General features: G+C 54.3%; 3 protein-coding genes across 4 annotated transcripts; all 3 read right to left on the minus strand.

Moving 5' to 3' along the window:
- Nucleotides 1-1145: 1145 nt before the first annotated feature.
- LOC103063916 (potassium voltage-gated channel subfamily V member 2-like) lies at nucleotides 1146-6449 on the minus strand. The gene is made up of 2 exons (XM_025174880.2): nucleotides 3116-6449; nucleotides 1146-2209 (listed from the first exon to the last, which is right to left on the minus strand). Exons 1-2 carry the CDS (start codon nucleotides 4364-4366, stop codon nucleotides 1889-1891), a joined length of 1572 nt encoding a protein of 523 aa, XP_025030648.2. The 5' UTR covers nucleotides 4367-6449; the 3' UTR covers nucleotides 1146-1888.
- A 138-nt stretch (nucleotides 6450-6587) lies between these two features.
- Nucleotides 6588-14935, minus strand: CD320 (CD320 molecule). 2 transcript variants are annotated; one of them, XM_088147374.1, is made up of 5 exons: nucleotides 14744-14935; nucleotides 11514-11951; nucleotides 8553-8612; nucleotides 7966-8114; nucleotides 6588-7405 (listed from the first exon to the last, which is right to left on the minus strand). In XM_088147374.1, exons 1-4 carry the CDS (start codon nucleotides 14805-14807, stop codon nucleotides 7984-7986), a joined length of 693 nt encoding a protein of 230 aa, XP_088003500.1. In that variant the 5' UTR covers nucleotides 14808-14935; the 3' UTR covers nucleotides 6588-7405; nucleotides 7966-7983. The 2 variants fall into 2 exon arrangements, with proteins under 2 accessions (XP_088003500.1, XP_088003499.1); XM_088147373.1 differs by having other exon boundaries at nucleotides 6588-7566; nucleotides 14744-14933.
- Nucleotides 14936-15772: 837 nt separating this feature from the next.
- NDUFA7 (NADH:ubiquinone oxidoreductase subunit A7) lies at nucleotides 15773-19329 on the minus strand. The gene is made up of 4 exons (XM_007440995.3): nucleotides 19196-19329; nucleotides 18395-18444; nucleotides 17174-17323; nucleotides 15773-16122 (listed from the first exon to the last, which is right to left on the minus strand). Exons 1-4 carry the CDS (start codon nucleotides 19244-19246, stop codon nucleotides 16035-16037), a joined length of 339 nt encoding a protein of 112 aa, XP_007441057.1. The 5' UTR covers nucleotides 19247-19329; the 3' UTR covers nucleotides 15773-16034.
- Between the last annotated feature and the right edge of the window lie 1840 nt (nucleotides 19330-21169).

Consider the following 21169-nt stretch of genomic DNA (forward strand, 5'->3'; position numbering starts at 1 on the left):
CAGGTTTCCAATGGTGTTGTTGCAAATGTCTTCTGAGCCTCGGTTCAGCAGTGCCAAGCTGTGTGCCTGGGCGGCTGCATCCTGCACACTCAGCGTGTTCGTGCTTCTCCGAAAGGCCCTTCGCTCCGTCTGCCGAGGAAGCGGGTGCGGTCCAGAAAAAGCCGAGGGGGCCGCGGATCCTCCCCCTCTGGCGGCCTTACACTGAAGGCCTGTCACCTGGGCCTGGGCAGAAGAGCCGCGGGGCTCGGAGGGCTTACTCTCTGGGAGCGCACGGGGTTTGCGTGACGCTCGAGGGGCACCAGCAGTGGCATTTTGTCAGAACACAGAATCTGCGTGTGGCGTCCTTGGGGTTCTCTGAGCTTGGTTGTTTTCTTGCAAACATTTCGTTACCAGGCTAGGTAACATCTTTGGTGCTAGAATGGGATGGGGTAGCACTGAAGATGTTGCCTAGCCGGGTAACAAAACGTTTGCAAGGAAACAGCCAAGCTCAGAGGACCCCAAGGACTCCGCGGTTCAACCCTGAGCTACATGTATTCGCTTCTATTGGTGTCTTAGTTCGTGTCTACGTGTCTTAGTTCCAACTATAAAGATCAGAAGGTGTGGCAGGAAGCAGAAGGAAATGGAGGTGCTGGAAGAAATGGGGCATTAAACAAATAGCTTCTCCCCCCTCCCCAACCTGTGCTCCGCTTCTGCAAACATCTGGAGCCTGGGGGGTGCGATCCTAGCAGAGCTGGGATGGATCTCACCTGATGGCGCAGAAGCTGATCCCACCACGGGGTTAAGCTGAGAAGGGGCAAGGTCCCTGCCTTGCAGGAGGGGCTGAGCCGGGGGGTGCTCCCGAGAGCAGCTCATTCTAGTGGGAAGGACTGATTTCATCTTCTGAATCGGGAGCTGTGATCCCTGCTAACGTAGCTCTCGCCGCCAAGCTGGAGGGAGAACCAAGTGCAAGACTGTCCCCCGCCTCCATCTCCATCTCCATCTCCTTTCTGGCCCACGTGAATCACTTCATGCCCTGATTCACCCCCTTGGGTACGACGGTCCTTCCTGAAGGCTCCCTGGGCTGAGCAGAGTCGGACCGTCCCTTACAAAGCTGATTCAGCAGACCTGCAGGACTTCCTTTACTGTATTATTGACACAAGAAAAAGTTGGTTTATTTGTTTGTCTTCCATTTATATGAATAGTGACTCTTAGAAAATTGGCTGTAAGCGTAGACCGGTGTTTTTCAACCCTGGCAACTTTAAGTTGTGTGGATTTCACCTCCCAGAATTCCCCAGCCAGCTGGGGGACAAACCGAGTCAGGTTTGGCATCCAAGGGCAGACCAAAGCCAGAGTTGGGCAGGGGAGCCCAAGAGCAGTTCTGCCCCCCAGTTTTTGCCCAGCTGCCTGATGCCCGCAACCTGCCCACTGCCTCCCACCTTGCTTGGGGTGGCCAGGGAAAACCAAGGACGGTCAGAGCCGATCCTTTCAGAGGCTCACTTGGGCACCCACCTCTTGCCAGCGAATCCTGGTATCCTGCTCCAAGTCTGGCTTCAGAACACCAGGCAGTACCTGAGATACCGACAGGTCTGCAGAAGACCATCTGGGACTGAACCAATGTGGGGCTCGCAGGAGGATTTACGGCAGGCAGCCCAGCTCTTGTGTTAAATGAAGATGGAAGAGATGCGGGGAGATCAGCCACCCCCGCCCACCATCTCAGCCATCTTAGCATCTGCAGTAAAGGAGGCCAGGCCCAGAGAGGCAGGGAGGGCCTGCTTGCTAACTGTCCAAGGTCTGAGGGGGCAAACGTGGCCATGGCTGGGCCAGCCTGGCACGGATGCAGGAGATTCCAGGTGGTTCCGATGGGACCCGAGGGGTGGCTGACAGGGGAGAATGAGCAGGGGAGGGGTTGCTATCTGCAGTGAGGGTAGACATGGTCTGAGACCAGGGGCGAGGCTGGTGGGCTGCCCACAGGGCCGTTGGGGCACCAGCATCTGGCAAATTTCCTCCAGACCCTCTCCCTCAGGCTGTGCTTCCTGGAGAGCTTGAGTACAACCGCCGCCTCGTTCTCATGAGACTTGAGCTTGGCATAGTAGTCGGAGAATCTGTTGTAGAGGATCGAGATGGGCATCCCGTTGAGGATGATGCCGAAGGCGATGCATCCAAAGGCTACCGTCCTGCCCAGGAATGTGTCTGGCACCGTGTCCCCATAGCCCACGGTGGAGAGGCTAACCTGGAGGAGGAGGAGGAGGAGGAGGAGGAGGAGGAGGAGGAAAAGTCAGGGAGAAAAGAAGAGCAAGATGTCCTGCTGGTGTGAAGCAGACTCAGCTGTGAGAACGTGCAGAGAAGACAGGTCCACTTTTAACCTCCCAGCTTGTTCCCAAAGCTTCCTTTGGCCCACCTGCACTAGGCTACTGGAAGGGACCCGAGGTGAGACCTGCCCACCAAGGAGGGAGCAGATTCTTTCTTGTGGGCCTTCCATAGGGGGGAGCTCAGGGTCCCTGGAGAGATTCTGGAGTGAGAAGAGCTCTGGGACAGAGTAAAACCCTCTGGGTGGTCTCCAAGGCTCCCAGGTGGGGGGAGGAGACCTGCTGGGCCTGCATTTCAATTGCCAGTTTTAAGGGTCTTGGGTGGCACGTGATGCCAGAGACTTTTCTCCACCTGAAGCCCAGGAGCACCATAGGCAATACTGGGCTGCAGAAACCAACAGTCCAATGTGGTAGCTGGTAGCCTCGAGAAGATGGCAGCTCTTCTCTGCGTGGCTGGCATATGAGTTCACAGTATTCGAGATATTGCTACTTCTAGCCTTGCAGGCCCTTTTCTCTTCAACACAGGCAGAAAAGGAATCTTAGCTTTTGGAGAAAGGAGAGCAGAGGGAGAAACCAGTTTTGCCTGCACGAGGTCCCCTTTCAGTCCCCAGCAGCCGGGAAAGAGCCCAGAACGATCTGCTGGTGTTCAAGTGACGGCTGCCCCCCGATCAAAGCCAGATCTGCGGTACCACCACTGCCTGGGCAATTCTTGGGAAGTGGGTTCAAAGACTTATTAGAAGTCGTTCTTGGGTCTGACAGGGCCACTAGCTCGAGAGGAGACCACCCTCAGCTGGACTCCTTGTATGTGGGGGGGGGACAGGATGACTTACTGCCGCCCACCACCAGGCATCAGGGATGCTGGTGAAGTTGGTGCCAGGGACGTCGTGCTCAACGGAGTGCATGAGAGCAGAGAAGGTGAAGACACCCATGGCGATGAAGAGGAGGAGACAGCAGACAGGCTGGCAGCACTGCCGGAGGGTGAAGCCAAAGGCCCTCAGCCCCGTGGAGTGTCGGGCCAGTTTGAGGATGCGGAAGATGCGCAGGAGCTTGATCAGCTTGAGGATCTTCCCCAGCTTCCCGACGTTTTGCATCTGATGCAGTTCCCCGTGGCCTTCAGACTCCCCCTCGCCCAGGAACTCAAAGAAGATCTGGATGTAGAAGGGCAAGATGGCTACCAAGTCCACAGCACTGAAGGCTGCCCGGAAGAACTGCTGTGGGGTGGAGGTGGAGACCAGCCGCATGAGATACTCCAGCGTGAAGAAGATGGCGCAAACGGTCTCCAGGTGCTCCATGCACCACTTGCTAGTCTCGTGCTGCATCTCCTCTACCGTGCTGAGCATCATCCCCATGATGGAGAGGAGGACAAAGAAGCTGGACAAGATGGCAGTGATTTTAGCAAGGACAGAGGAGTATGGGTTCTCAATCAGACTCCAGACAGCCTTCCGGAACTGGCCCATGAACTTGCCCTCAAAATGTTCTTCCCTCTCAACGGGTTCCAGTTCAGCCTCTAGCTCCCGCTGGACCTTCAGGTACTCAGCCATCTCGTCATGCTTCTCCTCAAAGAGGATTCGGCAGCACCGCTGAGCATATTTCATGTGGATGCCCCAGTACTCAATCTCCTCCAGGAAGTTGGCTGGACACAACTCATTCATGATCCACATGACGCCACTGTGATAGAAGTGGAAGATGTAGTGGAAGATGAGGGGGTCTCGGTCAAAGAAATATTCATTCTTCAGCACTGAGTAGTCATCACACAGTTCCAGCTTCTTCACGGGATCTGTGCAGGTGGCCAGTCGCCCAATCCTGGTGATGGGGTACCTTGCAGCCTCTCTACAAGCAATGTGAAAACACTTTCCTCCAACGTTGAGGGTCAAGAAATATTGGTTCCTTTGGTGTGGGATCTCACTGCTGTCTTGGGTCCAGTTGGCCAAGCTGTGCATGGAACTCCATGGCTTGACCAGCTTTTCCTGAGAGAAGGGGATGAAGATGTCCACTTCTTTGGGAGTCCTGCAGCACTTCTGACAGTCCCCAATTTTCATGTTGGCTGAGAGGCTTGCTCGCCTTTGCACGGTGCGTCTCATGGCGGTTTAATGGTCCCTCAACTGCCACTGTTGGTGGATGATGATGTGTTTAGGGGAATTGTGATTCTGTCCTATTAGTTGCTGGGTGCAGTCCAGATACCTCTTAGCAGCTCTGAACTGCCCAGTTTGAGCTCATGTGCCATCAACCAGCTAAGCCCTCCAAAGCCACCGCTTCTCAGTTTTGGGACTGGATGTATCTGGAAGCAGCCGGTTCTTGAGCTTCTTACAGCATTAATCAGATTATGGTCTTAAGATGTCAACCTAAGAAGCTGATCTGAAGGTCGAGTTGGGCCGTTCTGATCTCAGCAGTAATAAACTATTCAAATTATTTTTTTTTTAAATGTGATATTTAAGGTGCTTCAAGACATTTCATATGCTCAAATAAGATGATGTTTTTATTTTGTCTGGGCTCCCAAGCTAAGCGGGGCTGGACCTGATCAGACCTTGGACGGGAGACTACCAGGACATCCCAGGGTTGCAGACTAGTTGGGCATTCAAAAAAATCCCAGAAAACAGCAGGACCAAACCATTTCCATGCTGCTCTCAACGGTGTGGATGTGTCCAAACGGTAACCAGGAGTTGACCACATGTGTACAGTATTTGCAGCATGGCAGCTTCAAATTCTGTGCTTTACCTGACAAAGAGCTCCTGGAAACAACGTTCTCCCCGATCCAGGAACTCATATGTACAACTGACGTGTGGCTTAAAATGGGAAGCTGAGAACATTCACAGTGGAGGCAGCCATGAGCCAAGCTCTCAGGACCAGCGGCTGGGGGCGTGTGTTAGGGCACAGGGTTTCTTAAAAGGGTTGTCTCACCCCCACACAGGAGAGAAACTGCATGGACCCAGATCCCCCACTGAAGGCTGTAAGGGGGACAGGACCCTCCTCTCAAAACCCTGCTTAGGAGGAAACATGCTTCAAATAGGTTACAGAAAGCAAGCGTTATGCTTTTTGTGTTCAGCCACTATGAAGAAACAAGATGCTAGACGGAGTGGAACGTGGTCTGATAAAACCGGGTTGAAGTCCCACAGCTTTCCCACCAGCTCTGCCCCTAATCTGGCTTGAAACTCTGGAGAGGCACTGCTGTACAAGATCACCCCTTCTTCTGGGTCAGCAGAAGACAGGTCCCGTGCCCCTAAAATGAGAGCTAAGCCAGATTGACCTGGTGGGGCCAGTGAAAGACCCCGTAATGCTTCAAGGAGGGCCGATTCCCCCGAACTTCCTAACGGTAGGGGCAGTTCAGTGGTGCTTCCAATGGCCCAGAGAGGCCAAGGCTGGACCGCCACCAGGCCAGGACGCTTCCGCCTGGGTGCCTGCCCTGGGCAGAGGTTGCCTTTGGGGCCCTTCAATTCCTAGGGGGGTATTTCCAGCACACTCAAACCAAAGCACCAAAGTTGTTTCTGCCAAAAAGGAAAGTGCAGGAGCCGGGCCTTGGCTTTTCTTAGCCAGAGCAGCCTGAGCCCCAGCACGTCTGCCGTCCCCGCAGACACAGCTCCTCTCTGCCCTTGCCTGGCAACTCCGAAGGTGGTGATGGCGGCGGCGGCAGCGGGATCTCCGTTTCTGCCGCCCCCCTACACGTACTCCCTTGCAGAACCTGCTTGCTCAACACCTTCCCTCAACATCCGACCACTTCTAACCTTGGCTGTTTCTGGCTTGTGTTCTGGAACAGGACTGGGGTGGCCCCCAACTGGGCCCCTCAGATGGAGGAGCTGTGGGTGGCATCGCCACCCGTCTCGGTGCACAGGGAGGAAGATGGGCCCACCTCTCACCGTTCCTGCACCAAGGCAAGCGGGCAGCACCCATTGCCCGAGCTGGAGGAGTGGCGCTCTCGGTAGCTGCAGGGGCTTGTGGACCTGGCCCGGCTCCCACGTGAGGCAGGGAGGGAGTCTGCCAGAGATTGGAGAGGACTGTGGAGGAAGCAGCCCACGCTCCCCCAGCCCATGGAGCCTTCCAAAATGCAAAAGCCAGCAGGCCACCCTAACCGGCACCCCCCTCCACTTCCGCACTGAACAGGAACTGATCCGTGTTCTGCAAAGGGACTCACAAGGCTGCTGTAAGGATGAGCTCTTGGATCAGGCGGAAGGGTGTTCCTGGAAGGGAAGCAGGAGTAGAGGTGAAGGGGGGTGTCTGAAGAAGGGGCAGGGCGGGGGGCGCTTCCATCCCAGGTGGCTTTGATGAGCAGGTGGAGCTGCGAGGAGAACAAAACCCAGACCCCACAACTGGTTGGAAACGCTTTTTAATGGTTCACATTCAGGAAGGCGGTCTACCTTGGTGCTGCAGAAGCAGGGTCCCCACGCCGGGCCAGACAGGACAGACTTTAGGGGTTGCTTTCCTCCACTAAAATATGTGGGATTCTCACCTACCACGGAACCTGAGGAAGAAGTCACAACCACGGCAATCAGGCGGTTTTCACTGCAGGTGGCAACGCAACAGGAAAAGCCAGGAGCAGCCAAAACCAGCTTTTGCCACACAAACCATACAAGGGGTTCATCAGCCTTCCCAAACCTCCAGAAGTTGAGAGTTCTTGTCCAACACATCTAGAGGCACCAAGAGGAGCAAGTAACAACAACCCCCAGCAGCACCTTGAGAGGAAGGTGGAATTCCACAGCACCCCACCCACTGGAAGAATCCCAGCTCGCTTCCACGCGGACCCTCTTGGCCAGCAACAGGGGAACACGAAGGCCATTTTGCTTGGAGTGGCTCGTCAAAGTCGGGGTGGAGGCTTCTGCTGGAGTGGGCAGGTGCAGTGCTGCTGTCAAGGGACAGGCCTAAGCAGGCACGAAGAGAAGCCCGGTGGCAGATGCTGCTTTCTCCCAGAGGTGGGCTTCTGGGGAAGTCGTTCTTCTGCTGTGCGGCTTCCAAGGGTCGGGGAAGCCTGGTCAGACTCAGCTCCTTCAGGGAGTCCCAGCATGGCTGCCAGCCTTTGAAATCCAAGAGTTTTGCCAAGGGTTCCTGGGAGGATCAGGTGACTGGGCCAGAGTCCTTTGCATGAGGCAGCAGGGACACGAAAAGACAGCCTCCCTAAAGGGCTTTCATTCCTGCTGAAAAGAATACCAAGAAGCGGAACGAAGTGAGCTCATCCTTCCCACGAGCTCCCCAGAAAGGAAACGGAAGCAGCATCGTGGGGAGGCTCTGCACACGAAGGGCCTTCCTTTGAGGAATGTGAACACCTGCCCCCAAGGAGCAATTCTTTGCCATCCTACAAAAGGAAAGAGGGAAACTCAGCAAACCATCTGGGCCTTGCTTTCTGGAATGTCAGCCCCAGAACAGCTGGGCTGATGTGGCCCAGGGGAGAATTGGAACACTGCCAAGTTCCCCCAATGCACATCCCAAGAAAAATACTAACATTACTATCCGTTTGTACCACATGTCCTTGAGACTATGATGGGCAAGCTGAACATATTTTAAATCACAGCAGCAAACAAAAATGTAAAGGAAAGTTATTTAACCCCAAGCAACTGAAACCTTATCATTTAAACCAGGGGGACAGCAGATACAGGAGACGGAAGGAGAATCGGGCTTTACTAGGCTTCTTCGCGGTAAAGCTTCCCAGAGACGGAAGTCAAACTAAATACATTTAATTGGATTTGGGGCTTACCTGACCGGGAGGAGCATCTCAAGGATGCTCTTCTAGGATGATGATCTGCTTGAACGCTCTTTTGGGGTAGAACCTTGTAAGGCGAGGCTTGGCTTTTGTAGAGGTCCACACCGCTATCACCGCTGCGGCCACCACTGTGATCAGGAGTGCTAGAAAACAGAGGGGAGAGAGACAGATGAGCCCCAGGCCGGAACTTCTGGGCCTGGCCTTGTTTCCGGAAGAGCCATGGTAGAGAGACACTTGCAAGCTTTTATACCTTTTGGAGAGACTCAGAAAGCGTTTATTCCACAGTGATAACAGAGCCGAAATGGCCTTTTGGGGTCATGTTTGATACCCAGTTGGCGGAAATGGATCAGTCCCCCACCAGGACAGCCCCTCCCCAGAAGCTGCTGAGCAAAATCTAGCAAGTGCCACCACCAGCCCTTGCCAAGCCAAGCACCATCCAAGCCAAGAGTCACCAGCCCACTCATTTCTTGAGACCAGTTTCACTAGTGCAAACCAGAACAGCGGCAACCAGCTGATCTCCCCACTAATTTTCACAATTCTATTTGGGGCAGATCAAGATCACTTTTGCCAATATTACTCACCGACAATGGCAGCGATCGTCAAGTGCTCCAATGGCACAGTTTCTGGGGCAGCACTGCTGCCTGTAAGAGAAAAAAAATGCAGGTGTTAATATCTGCACATGGTAAAAAATAAATTAAAATGAAATTTCATTCTGTAGGATGGGGTTAAAGAAGAATTGTTGAAAAAGCTGAAGATACTGGCATAGAGATACGTTTAAGTACATTGAGTTCATGACTTGTCTTTTATTTTTATTATGTTTGCTCTTTGCCTTTATTGTGTTTTTGTGCTTGTCTAAACAATACATATCAATCACAAAACCACATCAACAGCAGAGCCCGCTCAACCTCCTGGAGAAACCACCAGGTCTTCAGTGCCTTGTGCAAGGCTAACAGTCACGGCCATCCAGATCTCATGAAGCTGCCAAGTCTCTTTGGATTGTGGCAGGAAATAAATGGGATCAATCAATCAATCAATATCTGTCTGCATGTATGTATTTTATGTGTGTTTTGCCACTTTGATGGGGAAACAGCTGATAGGAAATACAATTCGTTTGTCTCAAAGCAAAATAAATTGACACGGCATATTAAACACAAGACAATTCAAACTGTTCAGAGAATGAATAATTAACTCTTGGAAAAAAAATAGACATTATGATCCCTGGGAGACACAAAGCATCTTGGCAGAAGAGAGGGGTTGAAAATCAAGGTATTATAAAACTCAAAAAGTGTTTTGTAGGTAACAGATGATTGGCAAAGAGCTGGAAAAATAATTAAGGAAGCAAAACAAACTAGAGCATCAGGATGCAAAAAATGAAAAAACAAGCTTGCTAAATTGAGGTATCTCAGAAAACAGACATCCTGGGAGGAACAGAGATTGTTGCAAGCAATTATTTATGGACTGGGAATGTCTGGGGAGGTTAGCCTAGCCCAGGACAGTCTGCCCAAAAAGGAATTATTACACAAGATGGAAGGCAATAAATACCCAGAACCTGCGCAGGATGCACATTCCCTCTAGAGTCTTTGCCTCAGGCGGACAGGCCAACAGCTGCCTCCCTGGAAGGCCTTGATCTGCCCCACCGCCTGCAGTGGGGACTGGCTACCTATGGGGTTACCCAGACCTGGTGATGCAACCCTTAGATACTGGTTCTGATTCTGCGAAGAGACACATGTCTGAGAGAAGCCAGCCAGTGTATTTTAAACATCTCTGTATGGGGGGAGAGCTGTGTTAGTCTGTATTGGAGAAACCACAGAGGGAGTTTAATCGCACCTTTTCCAACTCACGAATGTATTAAAAGGCAGAAGCTTTTGTGAGCTGCAGTTCACTTTCTTTTAATAAAAATTCTGAGTCTGAAAAGGCGCTGCTAGACTTCTCCTGATTTTAAACATCTCAGGGTGTCCTAAAACTGTCAAGGTCATGGCTTGGCTAAAAGCAGCATTTGGGAATTCTTTGAACAGAGCACGTTCAAAGACATGCATATCGGAATAGGTGGATGTGAGAAACAGAAGCCAAACACACTTGCCAATTTGCACATACACGGGATAAGCAGCATTTTGCACAGCGCAAGGAGTAGGAAATAACAAGGCAAAGAAATTAAAGGTATCAGAAAAGGGAATGCTGCCAAGTCTAATTTATATCAACACCAGGCTAAATAAATGAATGATGTGGATTAAGTGTTGAAGGCATTATGATTAAAGATATACTGAATTAAAATTCCCAATTAATCGGGAGCAGCCGAAGACAACAGAAGCAGCTCCAAGACAAGTGGCGGGAAGAATATAGGAGAGGTGGAGCCACAGGGTCAGAAATGTAAAGGAAGTGTGCTGCCGTGATTGACCCCTCTGGCTCAGGCTGGCAAACTCTAGCGGAGAAGCCTGTGGGTGATTTCTTTGGAGAACAAGAGCTCTGAGGATTGCTTTCTGTGAATCTGAAAATTCAGGACCACCCACAGCAGAGTACAGCAAACCTTAGGTCTGAGCAAAGTGGTACTTCTTTTTTTTTTTTACTAGCGTTCTCAAAATCATCAGCTGGAACCTGATGCAAAAGATACAGACTTATAGAATGGAGGAATTGATTCTGAATCAGCACCAAACACAAGAATTAACAGAACTCACACTCCTAAATGTTGTTTTTCTTTATTTCAGCAATACAACTGAAGGTGGGTTGGGCACGCATAATTTATTTTTTTGTACTGCTACTGTAAAAAAAACTGGGATTCAGTAATCTCTGCTGACTTCCTTCAGTTCCTTCCCCCCCACCCCACCTTGAAATCACAGAGTAGCTCTAGATCTACCATCTGCCCACCTTGGCACAACGTGATTGGCACCACTGAGTCTTTGTCCCACCCCCTCCAGAAAATGCCGGAGGTGGAATCTTGATCTTCCACATGCCAAGAACACAGCTGCTGCCCACCTCCTGCAAAGGAGTTGGGAAGAAATCCCTGCAAAGTGGGGGGGGGGGTCCTCAAAGAACCTTCTAAACTTCCTTAATCTCTTCAAATGATGCAGAGGGTAGAAATACATGTAACAGCAACAGTGGCAGCAACGCAGACCCAGCACGCTATTTCCTTTCAGGTTAAAAATAATGCAGAGTGCGGAAAAGGGAGCAAAAAACGTTGCTAGGAGGCACAACCAAGGCCCATGGTTGTTCCAAGCATGCTCACACTCTTCTACACAAGGTGTATTTCTAATCTAGAGACTACCTTGCCTGGGTCCCATCAAATTAGTGTTATAAACAGCAAATAATAATAATAATAAGCAGTGTACAACAAAATACATAATAATCAATATAACTGAGAGGCAGTGAAACAGTTTTAGGGAAGTGCAAACAAAATGCAGCTTTAGCAATCAGAGATAAGGAGGGCAAATGTAGGTCTTTCTGGATTGACTAAAAAACAAAGTTGCAATTAAAAGAAAGAGCTGCTGCTACAAGAGCTAGCAGAATTACCACTTGGCACCCCAAAATCAGACCACAACCCAGCCCACCTTTTGGGGTTGTTTGTGGAGTCATTGAAGCCTCTGGCAAATCTGCATCGCACCCTACTTCATCGCCTCCATCTTCACAGTCCGGGTGGCCGTCGCACTGAAACGTCACCGGGAAGCACTCTGCCCCCGGGTGGCATCGGAATTCGTCGCTTTCACAGTCCTTTTCAAGCAGGGCTACTGGGGAGCCACAAAGGGGCTCTGACTCATCAGAACCGTCTGGGCAGTCCTCGCGGCCGTCGCAAAACCGTTCAAAGGGCAGGCAGGGCCCGCTGCCGCCGCACCGACAGTCACGATTCCTGCAGGAGACATTTCCCAGCTGACAGCCATTTGTGTTGCTGCCATCTTGGCAGTCAGGCTTCCCATCGTGCCCCAAGCACAGCGGCACCTGGCCCCCCTCATGGCACTGGAAGCTCCCAAGAGGGCAGGAGGAGGAGAACCCTGTAGACATAAAGAGACAGAAAGTCGTGGGTGGCAGAACTGACGAGATGCTGAAAAAGAGAGGGAGGAGGAAGAATGGAAGGCTGCATCTGAAGTCAGATGAAGCACAAGGATAGAAAGGATGGAGAAATACAGCGAATTCAGTCACGCTATCTGCTTTTTTCTTATTTCTTAATTCCAGTGACTCACACTTTCTTGCTCCGTGTTGCTTGCCCAAGGAAGGAACAAGACGATGACCCTGTACAGGTGCCGGGCTTACTGAAGGCCAACGCCCTCGGCAAGCCGGCTACCAACTAAGCTCTCCGAACCCCCGCAAAACACACCACCAGTTCATTAAGAAAACCAGTTCCTGCGACTCTGACTTTAGATCCTTACCAGGAAATAATAACTATTTATTTTAAGGGGTAAAAAAAAGCAATACTGTTTTGAGGACCAATCTAAATCGCAGAGCGATTTTTGTGTGACCCTAAGAGAGGCTGTGTTGCTGCGTTTGTTTATTTAAAGAACTCATAGGGCTGCCTATCTCACATCGTGATCCTAGGCAGATCACAACCACCAGTAAAAGCAACAGAATAAAAACAGAAGAAGTCTTCCCACTATGCTAATGTGGGATTTTCCCAAAAGAAGGTCCTGGGCTGGATCCTAGTTTCAAGCCATGATTGAACTATGCAAAGGTCCAAGAACCCCAGAAACATCAGCAGCACACCTGGGGATGTTTAAACATGTTGGAGAAAAATCTGCAAGAGGGGACCTGAATTTATTTTCATCCCATTTACAACTTACATTTTCCTCTCCCTTCTCGTTTGCCCTTCAAGATGAGGTTTGCTTTCTCTACCCAAGCAGGACACCAAAGCCTTTCAGTCTTCCAAATTTATGATGCATTTGCAAAGCACACAGTGACACCCCACGGGCAAGACCCCGAAACAGAGAAAACAGGTGTGTTTATAACTGAGCAACAAGGTTCAGCAGGAGCATAAGATGCAATGGGTTCTAAACTGGTTATATAAAGGCAAAATGTTTATAACAGACTTTTTATGCTGTACTTGCTAAATGTCAAATCTCAACTCCAGAACACCTAGTTAGCTGACCTTCAAGTTCCTCTTGAAGCCTAACCAGTAATACAGAGAAACTGTGCCAAATGTTTATTTGCTTGAAGAAGCGGGATGGGAAGAGTAGAGCAGCTTTTGAACTTTGGTGTTGGAGAAGATGTGGAGAAGACCGAGGAGAGCCAAGAAAACAAACCGGTGGGTCCTCAAGCAATCAGCCCCGAGGCACCGATGACCAGGCTCAGATGGTCCTACTTCGGGCACTCGATGCGAAGACGCAGCCACTCTCCTCTCCGGAGGAGGCTCTGAGGCTGGGGAAGGTGGAAGGAAAGAGGAGAAGAGGACGACCAGCAGCCAGCGGGAGGGACGATGTTACAGTGCTGGCGGGGCACCGTTGGGAGGACTTGAAAGTCCAGGGTGGGGACTGACCCTCCTGGAGAAAATCTACCTATGTGGTCACTAGGAGTTGAAAATGACTTCAGGGCACGTAATCGGTCAATCAATGCAGAAACCCATCTCCCTCTGAGAAGTCCATAATGCTGGAAAAGGTGGGAGCGAAGAGAAGAGGGCCACCAGCAGCCGGGGGTGGGCTCCATGACAGGGGCGGCGGGGGCACCCGCCCTCGGAAGGCCTGAAGGGCCAGGGTGGGGACTGATCCTCCCGGAGAAAACCTCTCTATGTGGTCGCTGAGGGTCAACACCGACTTAGTGGCACCCAGTCTAGTCAATTACATGTTAAACGAAGCGAAGAGAAGAGAAGAGGAGGACCGGCAGCCGGGGAGGGACTCCGTCCCAGGGGCGTCCTCGGAAGGCCTGAAGGCCAGGGTGGAGGGCGTCCGCTGGCACCGACTCGAGGGCACCCAACCCATCGGCCGCTCCGGCCTCCAAGAGCTGACGGTCTCTCCGCCGCTCAACTGCTCCCACCGACGCCGGAGAAAGGCCGCCGGGCCTCAGGAACGAGCCGCCCCGGGGCCAGAGGCCGAGGCCGAGGCCGAGGCGCGGGGGTCCGAGGCCGAAAAAGGACCTCCCTCCAGGCCGCGGGGAGGTCCAGGCGGGGGCCGCCCCGAGAGGCCGCCGCGGCACCGTCGGGAAGGCTGGACTGCTGCTCCCAGAAGCCCCAGCCGAGGCTTCTGGGCCTGGGAGTCCACCCTGCCCGAGGGAGGGTCTCACTCGGCGCGGCTGCTCCTTTCTGGGGGAGGAAGGAAGGAAGGAGCGGGGGAGACGCCGCTCCTGGAACAAGCAACGAACGCGCCGAGGGAGAGGCGCCAAGGCTGCGGGGGCTCGAGGAGCGCCGCGCCGGCAGCGAGACGGGGCTGGGCTGCCCGAGGGCGCCTGCAACGGGGGGCCGGGCGGCCGCGCCGAGGGCGCAGCGAGGAGATTCCGCGCCAAAGAGCCCGGCTCCTCGCGGTGCTTTTCGGGGTCTTAACGAGGAAGGCTCGCCTTCCCTGGGGAGGTAGGCCCGGACGCCATGGCAACGAGGGAACGGTCGCCACCCTGACCTCGGGCGCGAGCGAGGGGGCGTCGGCGCACGTGCGCCCCGGGGAGCGTGGAAAACAGCCCAGAGGGGGAGTGGCGGGGCGTGACGGCAGGGCAGCCAATCGCCGCCTGCCGGGGCGGGGCTGGGGATCGCGCTCGACCAATCGGCGGCTCCGGGGCGGGACCGGGAGGCATGCATGAGCCGCCGTGGGGGCACAGGCCCCCTCCTCCCCTCCCTCCCCCTCTCCCCCCCGCCCTCCGGCGCGCTCACCGGCCTCCGAGGCGCGCAGCCCCCCCACGGCGCTCAGCAGCAAGAAAAGAAGGAGGCACGTCATGGCTCCGCGGCCGCTACTTGTCCGACTGGCTCCCAGCGCGCATCGAACCTGCCAAAAAAGGGGGGCGCCTGCGCAAGGGCGAAGAGGGCGCCGAGGCCGCGCCTCCACAGGCGCGCATGCACGGAATAGAACGCAAGGGTCCGCTCGACTCGGCTCGGGGGCGGGGCGGGGCGGGCAGCCTGCCAAAGGCGCATGCGCAGAGTCTCCCGGCCGGTCTGCGGCACGTGTGGCGCTTTTCTGCGAGCCCGAGGCCGGAGAGGGCGGCCGGCGGCCGGAGGAAGCCCGGCTGGGCCGAAGCGCCCGTCCCAGGCTGGGAGCGGCCCCGGCGCCCGCTCCGCCCCTCGCAGGCCTGCGGGTGCCCTCCCGCCGCTCCCCTCCGCGTCCGGCCCGCCGGGCTTGATGCGCGAGGGGGCCGAAGGGCCCGGCGCTGGCCAAGGAGGCCTCCGGCCGCCGTCGCGCGCCCTCCCCCCGGAGGGTGGCCCTTCTCCCGGCGTCGGCGTCCCCGGGGAGCCCGGCCGAGCCAGCCCTTCTCGGCGCCGCTGGCCTCCGGAGGGGCGGCCCTGGCAGCAGGCGCGTGTTCCGGGCAGCCCGCCGCCGGATCCCAGCGGCGTCGCTCTTAGGCCTGCGGGTAAGCCGGGCGGCGTCCAACGCCCCCGCCGCTGCGTGAAGTTGCCAGCGGAAAAGGCGCCCCCGGCGGCTCCCCCCCCCCAGGTGGGACTTAGGCGTTAAGGTTTCCAGCCGGCCTTCGAGGGAAAGCAGCTGCTCGGCGGGAGGGAGTTCCGATCTGCTCTCTGCACCTTTCCACGTTTGCAGTCATTGGGTGTATCGATAATTTGGCTGCTTGCTTCTGTCAGGACCAGCCCTCCACCCCTTTGGTCAAAAGCCCCTCAGACCCCCAAATATTTTGGTGCATCAGCCGAATGCTTTGAGACACGCCCATAGGGAGAATATAGGCCACTCTTAACCAAAGTTGTACCTTCATTTATTCTGACGGCATCTGAGTTAATAGTTCCAACACGTGTTCCTCAAATTCTGTTTTCCCAGCCCAACAAGCCCCTAAAATCACGTATGACTTTAGCTACATGGCAGACTACGTTTATTTAATTAGCCCAGGAGAAACAAGTCCTTGCGATTGCGCGGATCTGTGCCGCTGCTCGTCCCCCCAGCAAAAACCAAGACCGGACCGGCTGCTCCACAGCAACCCTGCCTGCGAACCACGGGGCGGCTTCACAAATAGGGCTCATCCTTCGACAGCTCCCATTTCCGAGGGGGGAAGCCGGGGGTCTTCGCCACCGTTGCGACGGAAGAGTCCGGGCTGCGGGTCAGAAATGGGAGAGCTGCACGTTAGAATACCACATAGAGGATGCGCGACCGCCTTCCCCAAGCTGGGCTCCTCCGGAGGCCGTAAATTGGGATGTCCGCTCTCCCCAGTCAGGACAATGGGCACCTTTGCTGGGGATGATGGGAGTTGTGTTCCGAGGTTACCAGGCTGGGGAACGCTTTGGGGGTATGTGTGGAAGAAAGAGGTGTAAGTTTTAACTGATTCATGGGCATGTTCACAATCAGAAGTCTGGTGGCACCTTTTCATGAAAGCTTCTGCCCTGACATAAAATTTGTGAGTTGGAAAAGGTGCTACCAGACGTCTTCTGATTTTTGGATCTGGTAGACTAACGTGGCTGCCGCCGCCTCCTCAGGAGTCTGAAAAAAGTTAAGTTGCCAATTTCTCTGTAGCACATAAAAATGGCTTTTCAAGTCAGGCCTGCTTGATCAAGTGCTCAGAGGGCATATAAAGCATATGCAAGGTGGCCATCTTAAAAAGAGGCTGGGCAATTCAATCTCTAATTTTGGAAGCCTCCCATTCACTCCCCCTCACCGCCCCCACCCCCCAGTAGCCCATTAGGGCAAGAGGAAGGCATTCAAGAGGTGTCTCCCTGCTTTCAGTGGACAAAGCCTTGCCTGGGGGAGAGGAAGCAAAATATTTTCCACCCAAACTGTTTGAATGCCTCCTCGTGAGAAGAGGAACCTCAAAGCCTCTGGGAATCAAGCCTCACTTGGAGATTTGTTTAGTTCAGAAGCGTGGGGGAAATAAGAAAAACGACTTTAAACGTCAACAAGCACGTTTCTATGCAATAGGCCTCAGCTCTTAAAACTCCTCTTGAAAGTGCTAAAATATCCACAACTTGGGCAGTTCAGCCAGCCAGGTCATTGTTCAGAAGCCGGAAACAACAACAAATCGTTGGCTGTTTAGCTCAGCTCCACCTGACGCTTCCCACGGAAGGAACTTTCCAGACGGAGGGCTCTTTTGCAAAAGAGGTTGAGCTCATGAGCCCATCAGATCTCAGCAGGTATCGCTGAAGGGACCATACCTTCCAGCTTCCACGCCGGGGGCCAGCTTTTTCTGGGCTGACACGAGGACAATGGGAGGAAATGCCTCTCGGCGCCCATCTCGCGTGCAATAGTAGTTGTCTGCAAACTTATGGGAGGGGCCGAGAGGGAGGCGGGGCGGAGGCTGCGTCCTGCAAATCGGGAGTGGGAAGAAGACGACACTGTAAGAGTCAAAATGGAACATTCACAGAAACAAGAACCTCTTGAAATAACACCCTGGCCTGCCCGGCTAGAAGAGGCCGCTCCACATCCTTGTTCTGTTCGGATAGCACTGCAGGGGTCCCAAAAGGGATCTCCTAGGAGCGGGGGCAGAAGGTGACTTGGACGGACTCGGGCCCTTCCCCACCTGAGCACAGCCAGCCACCTTCTGGGCCAGGGAACTCCCCCAACGCTATCGGGAGGTGCCAGCGATCAACACTGGGCCTTTCTCAGGCAAAACAGGCCTTTGCCCTTGAGCTGAGTGGAATGTGACTACAGGGGGCGCATCCAAAGCATACAGTGATTTTCCAGGTCTTTTAGGAGGTGTATTTCTATTAAAGCTGGCCCGGCCTCGATGGCCTTCCAGAAGGGCCTGAAGACCCGGCTTTGCCCTCTGGCCTGGGGTCAGAGAGTGGGGCGGAGCCCATAACGTGGCTGTTCTGTTCTTGAGTGGCTGTGCTCTCCCGGGGATTGTACTGTATGTCTTTGTTTAGTTGTTTTTAACATCTGTATTGTTTGTATGGCTGATTTATTTTTGATTTCTTTGGTACTGTTTATATATTAATTGTAAGCTGCCCACAGTCACGAATGTGAGATGGGCAGCTATATAAATGGAATAAATAAATACAGCACCATTTTATTAACAATGCACCCTTTCCTGCTGGCCTTATAAACCAGTGTCTAGAATTTCTTCCCCTTAGAGAGAGACATAACAATCTCATATGGAGCGCGCCCCCTTCCTGGAAGGGTTGATCAGAGAAGGGGAAGGACAATTACCACACACTGGACAAAAACTCTCTTAGCTTCCCATTTTGCCAAGGATCTGGGCAAAAGCTGCCAGAACTATAAATTGTTTAAATCACAAAGGACGTTCTTCAGCGGACCTGTAACCAATCCATGTGCTTAGCTGGACTGAAATGTCTCTGATTGGGAGCCACTCTCTTGTGGAGCCCTGAACTACGGCTGAAGACTAGAGCATTTTCAAACGTCATGCACAGAATTACCTCTTGGAGATCTCTGTGTAGCGCAGCTGCAGTTTAACTTGCAGATCTCGCTGTTGAGAGAGAGACAGAGCGACAGACAGACAGACAGAAGCCACTCATCTTAAGCACACCATCTGAGCCACTAAAGCATTTCTAGTAACAATTAAAAACCACGGAGTCTATTCAAGTGTGAGAATGAAGACAGGCATTAATATCTTGGGGTAAACCATGGTTAGGCCTGCTCCCCAGCCTGAACAAACTCCCCCAGGGGTTTCCAGATCAGTAAAACCCCCGAAATGGCCAGGGGCGGAAGGACCAAAATAGCACACGCGGGTGCCAGCCCTTTGATACAGGGTAGACGTAAAAGGCATAAAGCAGTTACTCTCAGGACGGGCACCTTCCTCCAAGCGTCCAATTTCCAGGTCTCAGCCAAGCATCCAGAAGCGTTTAATTACAGGAAACAGGGTTAAGCCAGACCTTCTACACCTGTGTTCCTCAACCTCGGCGACCGGAAGATGCGCGGACTTCAACTCCCAGAATTCCCCAGCTGGGGAAGTCTGGGATTTGAAGTCCGCACATCTTCCGGCCGCCGAGGAACGCTGTTCTGAGGGCCCAGCTGAAAGGCCACGTGCCTTTGCCGCGCGAAAGCGCCCGGGAACTACCGAGCCCAGAAGCCCTCGCGCGCGGGGAAAGGGCGGGGCTAAGAAGCGAGGCCCCGCCCCGCCCTCAGGGACGCTCGGAATACGCCTCGCGGGCCGGGCAGACGTCTCTCGGCCCTTCGCGGCGGCAGGGAGCCCGGCTGCGGCGCCCGCTCGGCCTTACCCCGGACAGCCAGTTGCGGATAAAGCGGACGATGCCTGTGGCCGACGCCATCTTGGCCCAAGGTTGCGCGCCCCGCGGGGCACGCCGGGAAGAGGGGCGGAGGGGCTGAGCGCGCCCGGCCCGTCCCTGATGGGCGGGGCCGCGCGGCACGCCGGGGAGAAGGGCGGAGGAGCCAGCGCGCCCTCGCGCGGCACATGCTGGGAGGAGGGAAGGCGGGGTCCCTCCTCCCTCCTCCCGCCTGCGCTGCGCCGTCGTTCAAGCTCCGCCCTCTGGGCTCCCTCTTAGCCCCTTTACGGTCTCTTTGAAGGGCGCGTCGGTGCGGCTTTTCTCTACGCGCCCGTTGGTGGCTGGTGTGCCCGGACGCCAAGCTTCCAGGCATCCCCTGGCGTTTCTGGGTCTAGCTTGGTCTAGGATGCCCGCGGCGTCCCAGCCGAAAGCGCGGTTGAGTCTGTCGGATCGCAAGCACAGTTGCAGTTTCACTTAGCGACTGCTTCCCTTAACGACAGAGTTGCTGGTGCCAGTAAACGAGGGATAGGGAAGCGCTGCTCTGGTAACCCTACGGAAAACCCAGCGAGCAGAAGCACACGCGTGTTACAGAGCCCCTTTTCAAGAGGCGTTCGTTGCCAAAACGGACCAGATGCTACCCCGCACCTTTTAACGCGTATTTGTTTTCCAAATTAGCCTACCTGCTGTGGCTTACGGTATTTCCACTTATGTATAATGTCAGGTCTACAGTGTTCAAGCCCCAATACAGACAAATCTCTTGAAACCCAAAGTAGATTCAGAAAAGCTTTCATTTATTGGCGGATACGCGCAGCTCTGAGCCAAGCGTTGCTAGGAGTAAAGCCCGCGTAATTTTCCCTCTCCCTTTACCCCCCTTGCCCCCCCTTCGCTCTAGGCGCCACTTTTGGTTCTCCCGGAGGTGCAGCCTTGTGCATTCCTAGCCCCGATAGCGCGTCTTCTTCCCGGCCTTCAGTCTTCCTCCGGCGCTGTCTTCCTTCACTCCCCGCCCTCGCCAGTGAGAATGGCAGAATCAAAGCAACCTAAGAAAACATTCCCTAAAATCAAAGTATACACATGGCATTTACTATACCGATAGAACAGTCCTCTAGTTGATATATATCTTGATTGCTGCGGATTCTGACATATAACGTGCAACCCTCTACTTTATTTTCCTCCTTGTTCATTGATGTATGGATTTTCTGAGCCGAGCTTGCCGCAACCCGCAACCCATCGAACGCGTGCTCCGCCGGCCGCACGGCACAGTCTGCAGGCAGAAGTACACACGGAGTGACAGAGGGGCGCTCAAGATAGGCTGCGAGGGGGCCCTCCCCAGGCCTGCAGTCTTCACATGAGCCCGCCCTGCGTGGGGCTGCCAGAGGGCCAGCGTGTGCCCACAGAGGGACTTCGGCATTTGTCTAGGGCACAGAACGGCTGGGAGGGGGAGGAGGAGGAGGCAGATGCAGGCTGGGGGCCGGCGTGGCCGGTAGCCTCCTTGAGTCCCACTGGGGTGTTTGCTAAGGGCAGCAAAGGGACTTGGCAGATGCAGGCTTCTGGCAGCCCTCTCGTGATCATCCGGATTCTGCACTGGGGCAGCGGGCCAGCACTCCTCCATGCCCAGGAGTGCCCAAGCCCCCCAGGGCCAACTTTCCTGCCTGTAACAGGTGGCTCATTGGGCACTGGGAGCACCTCAGAGGTTTGCCTTGAGGCCAGAGAGCTCAATTTAAGCCCCTGCGCCCGCACGATCTCCTCTCCAAACAGTCCCCCTCGGCCATCACTCCCAACGGCCCATCATCAGAACAGAAGCCGGCCCCTGCTGGGTGGGACCCCTGGCCCGTCTGGCCCATCAGCCTGTTCTCCCAGTGGCCCACCAACGGCCCGAGGAAGCCCCCTGGCCCCCCAGCAGATGGCCTTCGGGGGCAGCCCCACGGCCCTCAAGGCCAAGACCCACGGATCCCAGGACTTCCTTGGAAA

The sequence above is a fragment of the Python bivittatus genome, unplaced genomic scaffold, assembly GCF_059951505.1.
Source record: "Python bivittatus isolate LINGU-HERP-01145 unplaced genomic scaffold, Pbiv_v1 ctg000500_np1212, whole genome shotgun sequence".
Classification (NCBI taxonomy): Eukaryota; Metazoa; Chordata; class Lepidosauria; order Squamata; family Pythonidae; genus Python; species Python bivittatus.